Source organism: Sycon ciliatum, chromosome 12, assembly GCF_964019385.1.
Source record: "Sycon ciliatum chromosome 12, ocSycCili1.1, whole genome shotgun sequence".
Classification (NCBI taxonomy): Eukaryota; Metazoa; Porifera; class Calcarea; order Leucosolenida; family Sycettidae; genus Sycon; species Sycon ciliatum.
In genome coordinates, this window is record NC_088654.1 from 20,929,933 (window position 1) to 20,946,778 (window position 16,846).

Here is a 16,846-nt window from a genome sequence, read left to right on the forward strand (position 1 = left end):
CTATCGGCAAATGCACTCAAAGCGAATACCCGTGAATACCCTGTATACTGCTTGATCCGCTTATCACAGAAGCATACGCACACACGCACGCACACACATACCATGCATAAGCCCGTCGCAAGAGAAGAACGCAAGTCTGCAAATGCACTAGATGTGCACCCACAGATTTTCTCTTATAGCAACGATAGCGAACAAGATCTGAATGAGACAGATCAAGACTTGCACCAGATAACTGTGTAATCCACACAACTGGCAAAGCCATGTGAATCGACCACCAATGCACAACACACATGCACCTTTGGACCTTTGGATGCCCATTGCTCCGTGCAATGATAGCATCAGGAGTTGCAGTATTTCCTGTGGCGAGTTAGATCATTGGGCCGACGCTGAAGTCCCTGCCACAGCCGCAAATGAACACTCTAGGCTTTGGCACAGCCGCACACATATACACACACACACACGCATGCTCGTGCAACATTCACATGTCACTGCTTCAGTTGTTTTTAGCTGTGTCATATTGTGTCTTATACAGAGCTTCACTTTGGGAAAAGCTGTTGAGATGCTGGAGAGCACTTGTTGCCATGCTTGCGAAACGCCAGCACCATTGCATGCCTTCAGCTGGCACACTTCCTGGAATAGCAGATTTCCAAAACCTGATGCCTTGTGTAACTGTGTCCTGATAACATGCAGGAATGACTCCATCGCCTCAGTAACACTCGCCTGTCTCATTGTCAGCAGTTCGCAAATTCCATGGATTATTTCACCTTCCATAGGCCTGTACACCATGGTGGCACTGCCACTCTTACATGGATCTGCACATAGGCAAAGCAAGGGTTGAGGGCGGAGGTTTACATATAATGTCAACAATTTACATACATGTACTAGGTAAACACGTAATTTTCAGGACATGAATAAAATAATATCCTGTCACAGGTTCAACACTGTCACATGTCATAGTGAACAAACAATGCACAGTGGGCAGACTCCCATTTTTCGGGTGAGTTTGGAGCGCTTAGTATGCTACAGATTATACATTCGTGTTCACAAGGACAAGACGAGACCAAAAAATGCAGACGAGAGAATCTCACCAGTAGTCCACAGCTGAACATCTCCACAACTCAGGTCACCAAGTGGATACGTGGCGTCATCTACATCTTCCACGGTGGACTCATCACTTTGGCAGGCATCTCTGTCAAGCTCCATCATCCTTTACCCCGTCAAGGCACAAACTAACTTAGAATCACCAAATCAACTGCTGACACTCGGACGATTCCTTGGGAGCAGGATTATTTTTTTGATTTTTGGGACCAAACAGCGAACGCGTCCTTTGTGCATGACCTGCGCCGCTTTGACCTCACGGGGATTCTATATTTTCCCTCAGCACTCGTGCCCGAGCTGAGTCAATCATCCGACGCGGTTGTGCATCTCGTGTCGCCTCCCGGTATTTTACGACTCCCTGGTATCAAAGGTACGACCTCGTACAGTCGTAGCACGCCCTGAACCTAGAAAAATTGACTTGGGTCTGTGGGTGTCTGTGAGAGAACGCCTACTCCTGCCATTGTGACTGATTCCAGGGCCACGACGAAGGGCCCTATCCCACCACCCATGGCTGCTTCTGAACGTTTTTTAGGTTTGGATCCCGCGCACGGACAGAATTGGCTAGAAAATGTGAAAAAAATTGTAAATGTATTTGTTTGGCTCGTGGGTGGCTCGCACACCGTGGCACTATGCCAGAATTTAGAGTTTCCCGGCCTGTAAAGCCTATCAGTGAGGCGCAAGAACTTTTAATCATGTCCAGAGGGCCAGCATATTGGCAGGAGTTTGTGGTGCAAATTTCACTCAAATCCATTGAGAGACACCAAAGTTACGGTAATGCCATATGAAATTTAGGACCAGGCTGCTACCCTAAGCCTAAAATCAAATTTTCACCAGTTGTAGTCTTCGGGGTGCTGAGTCGAATTGTCTTGGTCCGAGGAAGCTGAGACGCTCCCTTCCTCCTTTACTCCCAATCGAACTCGCGCACTTCCACCGAAACTGGGTGACTGTGCCCTACTAGACGAGGATTTGTATGCAAAATGTCACTAAAAGCGACATTTCGTTCCTATAAAAGCACGGATGACCGCGATTGGCCCATATGTTGTAGTCTTTAGGACACTAAGTCGATTGGTTTTGGTCCGAAAAGGCTGCAATGCAGCGTTCGGCCCTTATTCCCAATCGAACATGGTTGAACAAGCTGCCACGTGCTCCTGCGTACACCAGTCACCTGGTCATCGCGCCAGCAGGCGACAAATTTCACACCAAGGTTCAACTCGAGTGACAGAAACTCGCTCAAACCTGCTGTAAGTTGTAGCCTGCACTGCCACTGGGCCTGCAGGCACGGTGACCAGGTGACTGGTGTACGCATGAGCGCGTGACCGCTTGTTCAGCAATGTTCGATTGGGAATAAGGGCCGAACGCTACATCGCAGCCTTTTCGGACCAAAGCCAGTCGACTCAGCGTCCAAAAGACTACAACATGGTTGTAACCACAGATGCCTCCAAGGCGCACTTGCTGGCTGACGTGTTCTCCAACCAATACTCCAACACCCACACCCAGCAACTAACTATTTCGTACCCCCCCCCCCCCCTCCTACACCAACATCCCCCTTCGATATCTCAGTTATCTCTGCCTACGACGTCTTTGATACTCTCAAGAGATTGCCTGTCCATAAAGCTGCCGGTGGCGACATCCCGAACTGCATTCTGAAGGAGACTGCTGGTGTCATTGCCCACTCCCTCTGCAAAGTCTTTAATTTAAGTATACCACAAAGCCGCCTGCCACCATCGTGGAAAACGGCGCAAGTTGTACCAATATATAAGCAGAGAGGTTCCACGGCTGAACCAATCAATGAACCAATTGTCGCACGCCGGCATAGCAGGTTCCTTAGGAATGAAGATGTAATGGTTTCGGATCAGTTCGGATTTGTACACGGTCGGAGCACAGTTGACCAACTGATACATCTAACGGCTAGCGCCGCCAAGAGCATGGACAGCAGCCAGGAGTATGATGTGGTCTTCCTGGATTTTGCCAAGGCATTTGATCGCGCATTCTACCCTTCTTGCCCTTCTACAACCACTGTGCAACCCAACCGCTACTACTTGGTTTGCAGGTTACCTTGACGCTCGCCAGTTACAGGTCAACGTTGGCAAAGACCTCCCCCCCCCCCCCCTCGCCCCTATCTCGGCGGGAGTTCCTCAAGGATCCCACCTTGGCCCCATCCTATTTCTCCTGTACATTAATACCCTCCCGACATCAATCCCTGATGGCAACAGGACGGACACATACCTCTATGCTGATGACACCGCTCTGGGGTTATCCCGACCGCCAGCAGCAGCACGTCAACAGTTCCAGTCAGCAGTGAACATGGTGATGGACTGGGCTGGTACATTTGGTGGCAGGCATAATGCCGCTAAATCCGTGCGTGTTGTATTCGGCAAACTTGACCCGGCCCAGACTCCTGCCCCAGCACTGCGTGTGGATGCTGCAGACCTTTGTCCCTCGACTACCCACTGTCATCTAGGAATCACCTGGGTCCCCGCCTGTCCTTCCAGACCTACATCAATAGCGTCACCTCCAAATTTCGTCGTCGCGTTGATCTGCTATCCTTCATGTCACCCAAGCTGACCCCTGCTCTCATTTCCCGCCTCTACAAAGGATACGTCCGTCCCTCCATCGAGTATGCTACACCTCTGTGGAACAACAAACTGACCGCAGGGAATATTGACACTTTGGAACGATTGCAAGCACGCGTGGCCAGGCAGTATTTACATCGTCGGAAAGTGCCCATTCCTCATGGCACGTCGAACGTGTTTGAAGGTGCTGAATGGGAAAGTCTTGCGTGGCGGCGACACATACATTGCCTCACACTGTTTTACCATTTCACTCGCCAATGCCCAGAAACCCTCAAATCCGTTGCAGAACCCCTCAATGATTTCAGCGTAGCTCTATCCAAGAGTGCACGACGTCCTCACTTTTACCTCCTTCTCACTCACACTGGTCCCTGTTTCCGCTCCACTCTACTACAATCCATGATCACCACGTGGAACTCCCTGCCTGCCGAGATTAGGATATCTGAAACCCGTGGTGTATTTAGCCGGTATTAAGTCCCATTTCCACAGGTATAGATTCCATCCTCGAGGTTTTTTCACTTCCTGATCACCCCCTTCTTTACCAGCACCCTTTTCGCTTCCTTCTACTCAGACGTCTTTTAAATTAACCTCTTCACATTAATCTTTTTTATCTTAATATTTTCTTCCTTTTAAAAATTGCACCCTATTGTACACGTATTGTACACGTATATTTATTCTCGGAGACCCCCCTGATTTAGGCTTCGGCCTTTGGGGAATCCCGCAAAAATAATAATAATAAATAAATATAAATAAAACATATGAGCCAATCGGGGTCATCCGTGCTTTTATAAGAACGAAATGGTGCTTTTAGTGACATTTTGCATACAAATTCCCATCTAGTAGGGCGCAGTCACCCAGTTTCGGTGGAAGTGCGCGAGTTCGATTGGGAATAAAGGAGGAGGGGAGCGTCTCAGCTTCCTCGGACCAAGACCATTCGACTCAGCACCCCGAACACTACAACTGGTGAAAATTTGATTTTAGGCTTAATTAACCTCCCCTCTAGTTAATCAGCTTGAATGACAAGTGCTACAGCATGGCCAGCCGGGAGTCATGACGACGCTGACTTTAGATCCACGAAAACTATGCTACGGCAGTGCAGCCAGGCTGTGTGGTCCGGGATGAAGACGGAGGTGGCAAGAAATCCATTGTCAACTAGGATGCCCTGTCACATTAGTGCAGCGTACGCATACTACAGAATTATAGTGCTGGTGATCTTCAACAGGACTGTCTGGTCTGGAAAGTCTCACCAAGAACACAGCCATAGTACCTCCTGAGATATCCTCCGTTCTATGACCCTATCGTGGGTTCCATTCACCATAACACCCAACCGCCCGCTTGCAAGCATGCACGCCCGCCCTCAGACCTCAGACACTCGCCCACAATTGTAGTCTGCATGGTCGCTATATCGCATGTGCTTGGACAAAAGTCGCTTGCATTGCCCCAGCAATTCTTGGATACTGTAGCAATAGTTTTCAAAACACTATACATTTTGTTGGCCTGAGCTCAACGTAATAATTACTATATATGGATATGATTGACAAGTACTTGTATTTTCAAAAAAACAAGTGGACAAAATATGGTAAGGAAGGAACACTGATTGGTTAAACCATACAGGCCAAAATAGTAAATAATTATTTTAATATGGACAGTCACGCACGGTGTCGATGGATATATTGAAAGTCATTGGACATCTCATTCCGTTGAACATCAGAACAAGCCTTGGTTTCAGACATATTCCCGGTAAACGACAAAGATTTTAAATCCAACGGCATCATTAGGCAAAGTGAAAAGACACTGTTGCTCACGAGACAAGGTGCATTCAGGGCTCAAACAAGAATGCCCGATGACATCATCATGACCTAATCATTTCTTTACTTTCACAGAGCATATTATTATGTCGATTCATGACACTGCGCTCGTACGGACCTTGCCAAAGATACAATTCCTTACAACAACCGCTGGCAGTGCGAAAACATATCGGAATCCATCGGTCAAGACGTGTTGTGTGTGTAACCATTCCTGGCATTGCTCAATGGCTGCACAAGCTAGAATGTTGACTATCCGCCAACTGTGTCAGAACCAGCACCTGGACAGGGAAGAAACAGTTTTCACGGTTAGCGTTATACACAGTTAGACCAGTGATGTTAACGAACATTTAATTCCAACGAGAATTGAAACTGAAAGAATCGTTATTTTGAAATCGTTATTATGCAAAACGATATGTGCATGTACAACCATTTGTCGGTTTCGAGACAGAATTCGTTAGAATTTCACCTCGCTAACCCACAAATAATCCGGAGATCGTTAATTTTAATTGACGTTAAAATATCTGATCTTACAGTAGTAAGTTAGACCGAGCTCTTCGCAGCTGTAGGAACACCACCACCACCCTCTCCGGATCCACCATAGCCCGAATTGCTTTTCGGTCAGCCCTCAAATAAATAATTATAATTATACTCTAAAAGCCATATTATAATTATAATGAAGTGCTAATTCTAACGAGTTAACGAGTAGAAATCTGTCGTTGAAATAGAAATCGTTAAAACAGAAATGGATACATATTATACCGTCCTATTGAGCGTTGAGAATACGTGAGAATCGTTACCTTCGGTACACGTAAACCAATCGATTTTAGGAAATCGTTATATCTGCGCCTCGTCAGAATAATGGCTTTTACAGTGCCTACGCCTTGTTAAGGTGCAGAGCAGCTTCTAAAGCAGTGAGGCATGAGTAGATCAGACTGACAAGTGGGGAGTGAGTAGATCAGACTAACAAGTGGGGAGTGAGTAGATCAGACTGACAAGTGGGGAGTGAGTAGATCAGACTGACAAGTGGGGAGTGAGTAGATCAGACTGACAAGTGGAGAGTGAGTAGATCAGACTAACAAGTGGAGAGTGAGTAGATCAGACTGACAAGTGGGGAGTGAGTAGATCAGACTAACAAGTGGGGAGTGAGTAGATCAGACTGACAAGTGGGGAGTGAGTAGATCAGACTGACAAGTGGGGAGTGAGTAGATCAGACTAACAAGTGGGGAGTGAGTAGATCAGACTAACAAGTGGAGAGTGAGTAGATCAGACTGACAAGTGGGGAGTGAGTAGATCAGACTGACAAGTGGGGAGTGAGTAGATCAGACTGACAAGCGGGGAGTGAGTAGATCAGACTAACAAGTGGGGAGTGAGTAGATCAGACTGACAAGTGGGGAGTGAGTAGATCAGACTGACAAGTGGGGTGTGAGTAAATCAGAATTACAAGTGGGGTGTGAGTAGATCAGACTCACCACCAAGTGGTCAAAAACCAAATAATCCCCTTCGCTGCATCCATGTTTCCAACAGGAAACAAAGAAGATGAGAAAAGTAAAGTCAGTCACCGTCTCTGTTCTCGAGAGAACTCGGTCCAGCCACTAACACTCCAAAAATCCAGCGCAACTGCAGCACCCTGTGGGGAGGGGGTGGGGGTGAGGGCATAAGTCTCACAACCACTGGCACAAGTGCCAAGAAACCCCATTAGCCGCATCAGGGCACCTAATAACGAAAAAGAGGATGGCTTGCCAAACATATCATAACCAATCCCCACCTTTTAAATTTTTTTGGGGGAATGAGACCCAGTCCACAACCTCGCTTTGCTGACCTTGCTACGTGCTCTTTTTCTTGTGTTCAAGAGCGACGTTTCACTTGCGCTCAGTTAATTGAATGCCGGTTACAAAGTTGCAGGCAAATTGTTTTTAATGTCGATTCAGCTTGTCTTATTGTTTGCGGTTATTGGATTGTTGTCTCCTCGCCATACCTTTAAATACTTGAAATTGGCATACACACAGCCACAAATACTCTATCTGCGCAAATTATTCTGAACCACACACTGAAGGCACGGTTCCATTTTCGTAATGCCGCCCTTATCGAAAAAAGTTTTCATGTCAATTAAACTTGTCCTATTGATTGCGGTTATAAAGTTTACCCTTTGAGAGCCGATTGGGAATTTCAAAATTCTGGGTATTTTCATTTTCTTTCGAACTTAACTTCAGTTCCACTCACTCAATCTTCACAATTTTGAGCTTTCTGGAAAGGTCTCCACGAAAGAGACTGAGATCTCACATGATGACCAGGGCACCATATGTCCAGCGCTGGAGAGCAGCGAAATAGCGACAGCTGCTTGAAATCCATGCAATTTCGTCCTGCTCCAGCCATTCATTTTTCTCGATCGCAGAGTTTCGATTTTTCACTATGTACTTTTGGCAATACTACCAATGAAACCCACGCAAATTTGAGTAACTCAACGTGAGGAAAAGTCTCGAAAATTCCCAAACTTTTGCGTGCACTCCATGCTTTTCCAGTTGCCGCGATCGCGACTGAACTTACGAGTGATTTATCTCAGAGGAATCGTGGATTGCAGCGCTTCGCGGATGGGGTCTACGGCACACTGAAAGTTTTCTCTTCGACCTAGATATTTGCATCGTTGAATGTTGAGCTAGTTTTGACCGAGTTACGGCCTGTTAAAGTCTCACAGTCGAGTGTGTAATGGGGCGGCTCTCACATAGATAACGTTCATGGCAGATTAAGTAAATTTCTCAAAATGCGAAGACTCGACTGTATCCTTCCACTATATCCACACATCTTCACGACACTCTTCAAACGTTCTTTGGCCTACACCAATCACTGAAAGAAGAAGATTTTCTCCCTTTTCAAGCAGTTCACTTCCCCGACTGATGCTTTGAAGAAGAAGATATCTTTTTTCTTTCAGTACGTATTGTGTAAAGGGAGAAAACGTTCTTTGGCCTACACCAATCACTGAAAGAAGAAGATTTTCTCCCTTTTCAAGCAGTTCACTTCCCCGACTGATGCTTTGAAGAAGAAGATATCTTTTTTCTTTCAGTACGTATTGTGTAAAGGGAGACGAAAGGGGCAAAGAAGAAAGGTATTATTTGTGTGTGTGTGTGTGTGTGTGTGTGTGTGTGTGTGTGTGTGTGTGTGTGTGTGTGCGTGTGCGTGTGCGTGTGCGTGTGCGTGTGCGTGTGTGTGTGTGCGTGTGTGTGTGTATAAGTTCTTACCCTTAACAAAGTGTATATTGTCAGCATATTCCCCCGTCGTCCCTGCCACTCTCTACATCAGCCGAGTATGCAGAGGGCGGAGGTCTCAGCCAGGCGCTGGAACTTGTTGTTATGGAACTAATTATCGATGGTCTATCAGTATCAGGCTGAGCACAATGAAAGAATGGAACACAAGCATCAATGGATGTGACCAACACGTACAGCCGCACATGTATTTCTCTTTCTTCAGATTGCTCAATTCAATCGCTTGCAAGGCTGAAGAATTGACGGCCACTATTCAGCCTGGTCTACATCACACTGCTATGAAGTGGCTTTTCAGGCCAGTGAATCCCTCCTTTTTCGGGGGAGGGGAGGGTCTTTTTTACCTACACACACGTCACACCACAAGCATTGGTTGTTGGTAACCACCCCGGAGAATGAAAGAAAAGTCAGGAGCCTACGCAAGACAAGAAAGACGTGTTTCGGACAATAGCCGCAAGGAATCGAACCCGCAAAGTCTCGATTGGAATTTGCTGCACATATCATTGCACCATATGGGACACACACACACACACACCACATGCACACACACACACACACACACACACACACACACACACACACACATGTACACACACCCACGTACACACACACACACACACACCCACGTACACACACACACACACACATGTACACACACACACACACACACACACACACACACACACACACACACACACACACACACACACACACAGACATACACAGCGCTACCCTTAGGGCCTAGATAAACTTCCTCGTCAGAATATATTTTTCACATGTTACAGTTGTGAGGATCCAGCAACCCAATGACCTATCGTAACTGCAATGCTCCTAGATACAATTCAGACTTGAAGGAAAATTAATAGTCATTATGCATCAATACAGCGTTAGCATGCTCACCATATCCGCAATGACTGCATCTGGTGGTCCATCCTGCATGTCCTGTGAGTCCTGATGTTCCTGCATGTCCGCTGACTGGCCTTCATTCACTGCAGCAGAACAACATAATACAACAAGAGTGACGTCGACGACAACGACGACAAAAACAACAGCCTAACGACAGCAAAAGAAGCCGGTCGATTCCAGTAATGCAAGTAGCTCATTTGCTCAGAACAACAGACAATGGCTTCCGGAGGATTTTTGCGAGTTCATTTTGTTTTAATAATGCAATGAATAAAAACTCTATGTGCACTCATATCACAACCATATGAGTGCACATAGAGTTTTATTCACTGCATTATTCAGATTATTGTCTCCACGTCGCCTTCTTAAACAGTTTGTTTTCTTGCAATTAGTAGCTTATCTCTGCAATGTTACTTGATTTTCACAAGTTATCGTCTCGTAATTCCTACATCCGTGATTCTCGTACATCGACTTGAATGATGCTTGCTGCTGCTGCTCCGACAGACAGTGGTCACTCCTCCAGCACCTCATTTCAATTCGTACCTTCCCCACTGAACACCCGAGGAAGGGTGTTAGGGGAATGTTTGTGCATTGGCCAGGCGCGTCACAGGACAGTGGGGAGTGGCACGTGTGTGCGTGGGGGGGGGGGGGAGAGATCCCCGGGGAAAAAATATTGGATTTTTCGACCGACGGGCACGTTGTACGCTCTTTTATTGGCTTCTTGGATGGACTGGGTGGGCCATCAATGTAACCTCAATGAACAGTGGTACGACCATGGTGCTACTGGTGCTACTGGTGCTACTGGTGCTACTGGTGCTACTGGTGCTAATGGCCGTACCGTGCATGATTCCCCTGATAGTAGTACAAATTGGCACCACCTCACAGTATGCAGGTGTAGGTGTGTTACCATGGTTACCCTAGCTGTAGCAACGCACCGCGCCGGCTTAGTGGGCTACTACTTCTGAAGTAGCCTTCAATGCAGTGTGTGTTCCATAAGTAATGTGTATGTGTGTAAGTGTGCAGTGCATCTTCCATAAGGAATGTGTATGTGTGTAAGTGTGCAGTGCATCTTCCATAAGTAATGTGTATGTGTGTAAGTGTGCATTGCATCTTCCACAAGTAATGTGTATGTGTGTAAGTGTGCAGTGCATCTTCCATAAGTAATGTGTATGTGTGTAAGTGTGCTGTGCATCTTCCATAAGTAATGTGTATGTGTGTAAGTGTGCAGTGCATCTTCCATAAGGAATGTGTATGTGTGTAAGTGTGCAGTGCATCTTCCATAAGTAATGTGTATGTGTGTAAGTGTGCATTGCATCTTCCACAAGTAATGTGTATGTGTGTAAGTGTGCAGTGCATCTTCCATAAGTAATGTGTATGTGTGGGTAAGTGTGTGGGTAAGTGTGTGGATAAGTGTGTGGATAAGTGTGTGGATAAGTGTGTGGATAAGTGTGTGGATAAGTGTGTGGGTAAGTGTGTGGGTAAGTGTGTGGATAAGTGTGTGGATAAGTGTGTGGATAAGTGTGTGGATAAGTGTGTGGATAAGTGTGTGGATAAGTGTGTGGATAAGTGTGTGGGTAAGTGTGTGGATAAGTGTGTGGATAAGTGTGTGGATAAGTGTGTGGGTAAGTGTGTGGGTAAGTGTGTGTGTAAGTGTGTGGGTAAGTGTGTGGATAAGTGTGTGGGTAAGTGCGTGGGTAAGTGTGTGGATAAGTGTGTGGATACATGTAAGTGTGTGGGTGGATAAGTGTGTGGATAAGTGTGTGGATAAGTGTGTGGGTAAGTGTGTGGGTAAGTGCGTGGGTAAGTGCGTGGGTAAGTGTGTGGGTAAGTGTGTGTGTAAGTGTGTGGGTAAGTGTGTGGGTAAGTGCGTGGGTAAGTGTGTGGGTAAGTGTGTGGGTAAGTGTGTGTGTAAGTGTGTGGGTAAGTGTGTGGATAAGTGTGTGGATAAGTGTGTGGGTAAGTGTGTGGGTAAGTATGTGGGTAAGTGTGTGGGTCAGTGTGTGGATAAGTTGATCCGTGCATTCAACGGTGATGCCGTTGCTTCTCAAAGCGGCACCCCAAACCTGAAAGGAGAGCACAGCAGTGCAGTACGTCACTTTGGCTGCAACCCTGGAAGAGTTTGTGCAAAATCTAATACTCCTGTAGCGTAATGCTCACCCAAGGTTTTCAGAACACCACCACAATCTTACAATCAAAACATCTCCAGATACTAGGCGGGGGGGGGGGGGGGGGGGGGCCTGGCGGTCCCTCACCGTAAAGCTCACCCATGGTTTTCACTACATCACCGCAATGTTACAAGCAGAACATCTGCAGACTAAAGTGGACGCCAGCACCCAACAACTACGGAACACGATAGCGGAGGCTGCTACAATATTCAACAAAACGTGGCTCAATCCAGCGACGCTTTCGTTGCATATCAAAGCCTGTCATTGGCAACACAAAACATCGCATCGAGCTGCAAACAACAACACCCACAAACCTGTCACTGGGATGTTTCTTGCGACCAAACACATCCTCCTCTTCATCGTCCATTGTAATCCCCCTGTTCGTCTCCACAACTGTCGAGGATGGCTTGGAACGGCGTGCTGCTGCTGCTGCTGTACTGCCAGTGGTTCCTTCACGGCTAGCACCCGTGCGCGCAAGCGATTGTCCAGTAGACTGAACAATGGATGACTCGTGTAAGCTTGCCATTGGTGCCCTGTGCGACGGGTTAAGACCGAGAGGTTCCGTGGGCGGTCCGTAGTTCTGCGACAACGTGGACCTCGGGCCAAGCCTCATTGGTGGACGGTCCAGGGCTAGGGCTGGGGCTGGTTCACGTGGCGGCCCACGGTTTGCTAGGACGGATAGAGATGCAGCTTCTGACCGCCTGTCTCTAGCCAGTCCCCGCGCCGCGTACTCCGGGGAGCGCGACCTGGTGCGTGCGCCGGTCAGGGGAGGTCTCCGGGGTGTTTGCTGCTGCGACTCGGAAGGGCCGCGCAATGTACCCGGGGGCTGCGACCGGCCCATTGAGCCGGATGGCGCCTGATCAGGCGGCCCCCTGTAGCGCCCGGCGGCCGAGTAGTTGGGATCATGAGGTTTAGTCGTGGGAGGCTGATCCAGACCCTCGGCAGCGCTCTCACGGGCATTGGGCTGTTCTTGGTAGCCCCTAAGGATATCCTCCGGTTTCCAATTTTTCCAAACTGGATTTGGATTATCCTTTGTAATCTTGTGCATTAAAGCACGCCAGCGCTCATTAATACTGGTAGCAGCCGGGACTTCCACAATGCTTTCATGCGATTTGGTCATTGACTGGGTGGCCTGCCTGGCGGCCACTTTCAGATCTCCTTCGGATCTGACGTGACGTATGGAGACATCACCCTTCTGCTTCCCCATGTCCTGGAAAGAGAACTTAATCCCCTGGACATTTTTCGTCTTCGCCTGGGGCATTGGCGTGCCTAGGCGCGCTCCACCGGCAGTTTTCATCGGCATTTCAGACGTAGCCACGGGCGGCATTCTTTCTTTTGCCTGTGCCTCTCTGCCCAGTCCCGTGGTTCTCGGAGCCAATGATGCATACCTGGCATTAAGTGCGGCTTCATAGTCTTTTACTGCCTGAATGATCCTTGGAGACTTTGGGGGTAGCAGTCTTCCCGCTTGTCCGCCCTGCTGTGCCCTTGCATCAGGTCTAGACGGCACGTACGTAGAGCTGGGAACGTATTTAGTGGCGCCCGTTTCCTTTGTTTCCTTAGCCTTCTTGTCTTTCTCGGACAGTGCCTGTGGTGCGTGTCTGTGGCCATGCAAGGGTTCGCTGCGTCCACGAGTCTGTCCGGTGGCAGCAGCTCCCTTCGCACCACTCTCGTTCGCCTTTGAGAATGCATGTGAAAACGGGTCCTCTTCTGTACCCTCTCGTGCCGTCTCGAGAATTGTCGACGGTCGGTTTCGACTCTGCCAAAACTCGCGCACTCTGTACGTACCACTTTCTCTGCTGGGAGCAGTTGCTGCTTGGGCACCTTCACCCTCGGCATCATCCCTGCCCTGTGGGACAAGCAGCAGAGAGGAACAGAGGGAACATGTGATAAAATTCTACAGTCCATTTCAAAAACATAGACGCATGGTATTTTTGAAATATTTAAAATTTGCCTGGAGCTTCTTGAGAATTTTTTCCGGAATATTGCTCAGGTCCTGCCTGCAATTACTCTCACATAGATTTTTAAGCGATCAGATAACAAGCACCCAATTTCGAAATTTTTGTGCACAAAGTGATCACAGATTTTATGTGGCATAGATGCTGGCCTACCGGTTTTTTGAAATCATGCGCCTATATTTTTGAAACGCACTGTAGTCGGAGACAAGACAGCAATATTGATAGAAACACAACAAATCTACAACCAACGGACACCGATACTGATTCGTTTCGAGAGAAACGTTTTTTTCTCCAGAATTCATCTTGTTGCTTCAAGTGACACGTTGCTCCTCTTCATAGTGTGTGAAGCTATGCAAGTGTGTGTGTGTGCGTGTGTGCGTGCGTGCGTGCAATGGTGTTGGTGGTGGTGGTGTGTGTGTGTTGGCGCGCGTGTGTGTGTGTGTGTGTGTGTGTGTGTGTGTGTGTGTGTGTGTTGGTGGTGTTGGTGGTGATGTGTGCGTTGGTGTGTGTCTTGGCGTGTGTGTGTGTGTGTGTGTGTGTGTTGGTGTGTGTGTGTTGGTGTGTGTGTGTGTTAGTGTGTGTGTTAGTGTTAGTGGGCATAATTATATTGGTGTGTGTGTGTATGTGTTGGTGCATGTGTTGGTGCGTGTTGGTGTGTGTGTGTGTGTGTGTGTGTGTGTGTGTGTGTGTTGGTGTGTGTGCGCGCACGCGCGTGTGGGTGTATGTGTATGTGTGTGTGTGTGTGTGTGTGTGTGTGTGTGTGTGTGTGTGTGTGTGTGTGTGTGTGTGTGTGTGTGTGTGTGTGTGTGTGTGTGTGTGTGTGTGCGTGGGTTGGTGTGTGTGTTGGTGTGTGTGTTGGTGGGTTTTCGCCCGGCCACATGCTGTTCTTTATACCATATAGATGGTACCCACTCTGCATAGACTACTTTCACACCTTAAGCAGTTGTATTCTCTGCTACCATGAGCTTCTTCTTTCATTCTCTCCATCATCTACCAGAAGTAGTCACTGATGAATTCTGGAGAAAAACGTTGCTGTTGAAACAAATCGGTGTCCACTGGTTGTAGATTAGTTGTGCTTCTATCAGTAGATTGATATGCAACTGGGGGAAAATGTCCCAACTCTTGTTGGCTGATGTAGGAATGAAATGACCCTAAAATTAGTAACAGAGGGACATGTTCCAAAAATGAATACCCTTTTTGAAACTGCTCACCGTTCCCCGTTGTCCCGGAGCCAAGCGGCGTTCATATCCTTGCGTTTTCTATGAACACGCAGACACAGAGAGACCAAGAGTGCAGTCATGGCAACCAAGCTAAGCATTGTGAATGTGCAATACAGAGACAACAAGAGATACGGAATACGGAAGTTCCACATAAACTCTCCTGCATAGCATGCCATCGGGGGGGGGGGGGGGGAGTTTACGTGGTGCTTCCACAATCAAATTCACTGTTGACAATTTGAACTCGGATGCTGAGCCAATGCATTCATGGATAAAAAGAAAGGACAACATGTTACGAGATCATAATAAAGTCAGTGAGCTAGGTGTGAGGTCATTGAATGTCTCAGTACTCCTTGTCAGTTTTGTGCCACTTTGTCGCACTTGCTGACTGTATAGGATCTGGTTACGCTGGTGGACAGTTAGTCATCACTCGTAGCATTTCGTCCTGTATTTTTAACTACGGTTGACAATTCACTAAATTTGGTCCGAGCTTTGTATACTCCACATATCAATAGCTTGCCTATTAGTCAAAGGTGATCACGAACGGATCACATGAACCAGACTTATGAACACGATTACAGTTAACTTCGCTTATAACGACATTTGGCGGGGCATCAAAAAAGTGTCCTTATTCGCGAAGTGTCGTTATACGCGAAGTCTCATTATGTGTATTACAGTGGGATGGGACTTCGCTCTGGGCATGGAAAGTCTGTCGTTATTCGCGAATGGTCGTTATATCCGCAGTTGTTATTAACGAAGTTGACTGTACACAGTACTACAGTCCATTCATAAAAAAGATGAGTGCTGGCTCCGGTGTGCTCCCGTATCTGGCAATTCTCGTGATTCGTGACAGTTCAGTGCCATGAAATTTGAGGTTTGAAAAAGGGTCCAAAAAGGTACGTCAACTGGGCTTTGAACCGCACAATGCAGTGATACAAGTAGAGTGAAACGGAATGGATTTTCATGGCTTTTTCCCAATTCAGTGCTTATAAGACAAAACCTGGCCGAAATCTTATTCTTGTTATGGCTTGCTTTACGGAGAAATGAGAAACAAAAAGGGAAGAGCATTCCATGGGGAAGTGCAGAAAAAATTGTGAAAAAGCTCAAAACTTGACCCATTTACCGTATTTTCCCCAATAAATGTACAGTCCTTTTATTTTTTCAAAGGTGGTCAGACCTGTACTACTATAGGAGACTGTACTAGTATTGGAGACGTGTACTTTTGTTGTTTCTGGAAAGATTGATTGTCTGGGTTGGGTGGTAAACAACTAGTGATAATGATACTGTAAGGTTGTAAATCCATCCCACCATGGTAAGGATCAGTGTACAAAGACACAAAGATGATGAACGGGTAAGAAAAACGAAGTAAGGTACCTGTACCCCAGTAATGCCCATCACATCATTCCGGCATGTACTATTATTAGAGACGTGTCTTTTATATTTTTGATCAACGCTCAACATGTACTACAATTGGAGACGTACTAGTATTGGAGACGTGTACGTTTAATGGGGAAAATATGGTATGCCCAAAAGCAAGGATATCATCTTTTTTCTGATGTACTGTAGTACGGTGCTGCTCAATGACTTCCAATCTCGCAAATCAAGTTTGCGCTCTGCACTAGTTCACATCGCAGTGTTCGCAGGTCTAGGACTGCGTAGTGCCCGCGGTGGCATTCACTCGCTTGATTCGGGCCTCACTGAACGGTGCTGCAGTATGTTGCTTGCACCACTCCCACAATGCACCTGCCCAAGGGAACGGCTTTCGAACACAAAAAGTCGGCATGACTGGTTTTACAGCTTGGGTTTTCATAATGAACGAATCCATTGCTACAAAATTCTGTGTCACTTGGCAAGGGAAGAGCAACCCATGCCATGT

General features: G+C 47.2%; 1 protein-coding gene across 3 annotated transcripts in view; it reads right to left on the reverse strand.

Annotated features, from left to right (window-relative positions):
* Nucleotides 1-5,065: 5,065 nt before the first annotated feature.
* Nucleotides 5,066-16,846, reverse strand: part of LOC135828160 (mucin-2-like) — a 33,404-nt gene continuing 21,623 nt past the window's right edge. For 2 of the 3 annotated variants that reach the window (XM_065340607.1, XM_065340608.1), the window contains 4 exons: nt 14,965-15,012; nt 12,113-13,644; nt 9,631-9,719; nt 8,823-8,855 (listed from right to left, as the gene is read on the reverse strand). In XM_065340607.1, the coding sequence (XP_065196679.1) occupies nt 9,713-9,719; nt 12,113-13,644; nt 14,965-15,012 (1,587 nt within the window). In that variant the 3' untranslated portion in view covers nt 8,823-8,855; nt 9,631-9,712. Of the gene's footprint in view, nt 5,755-8,709; nt 8,856-9,630; nt 9,720-12,112; nt 13,645-14,964; nt 15,013-16,846 lie in introns of those variants that run through there. The other variant, XM_065340609.1, reaches the window with a different exon arrangement.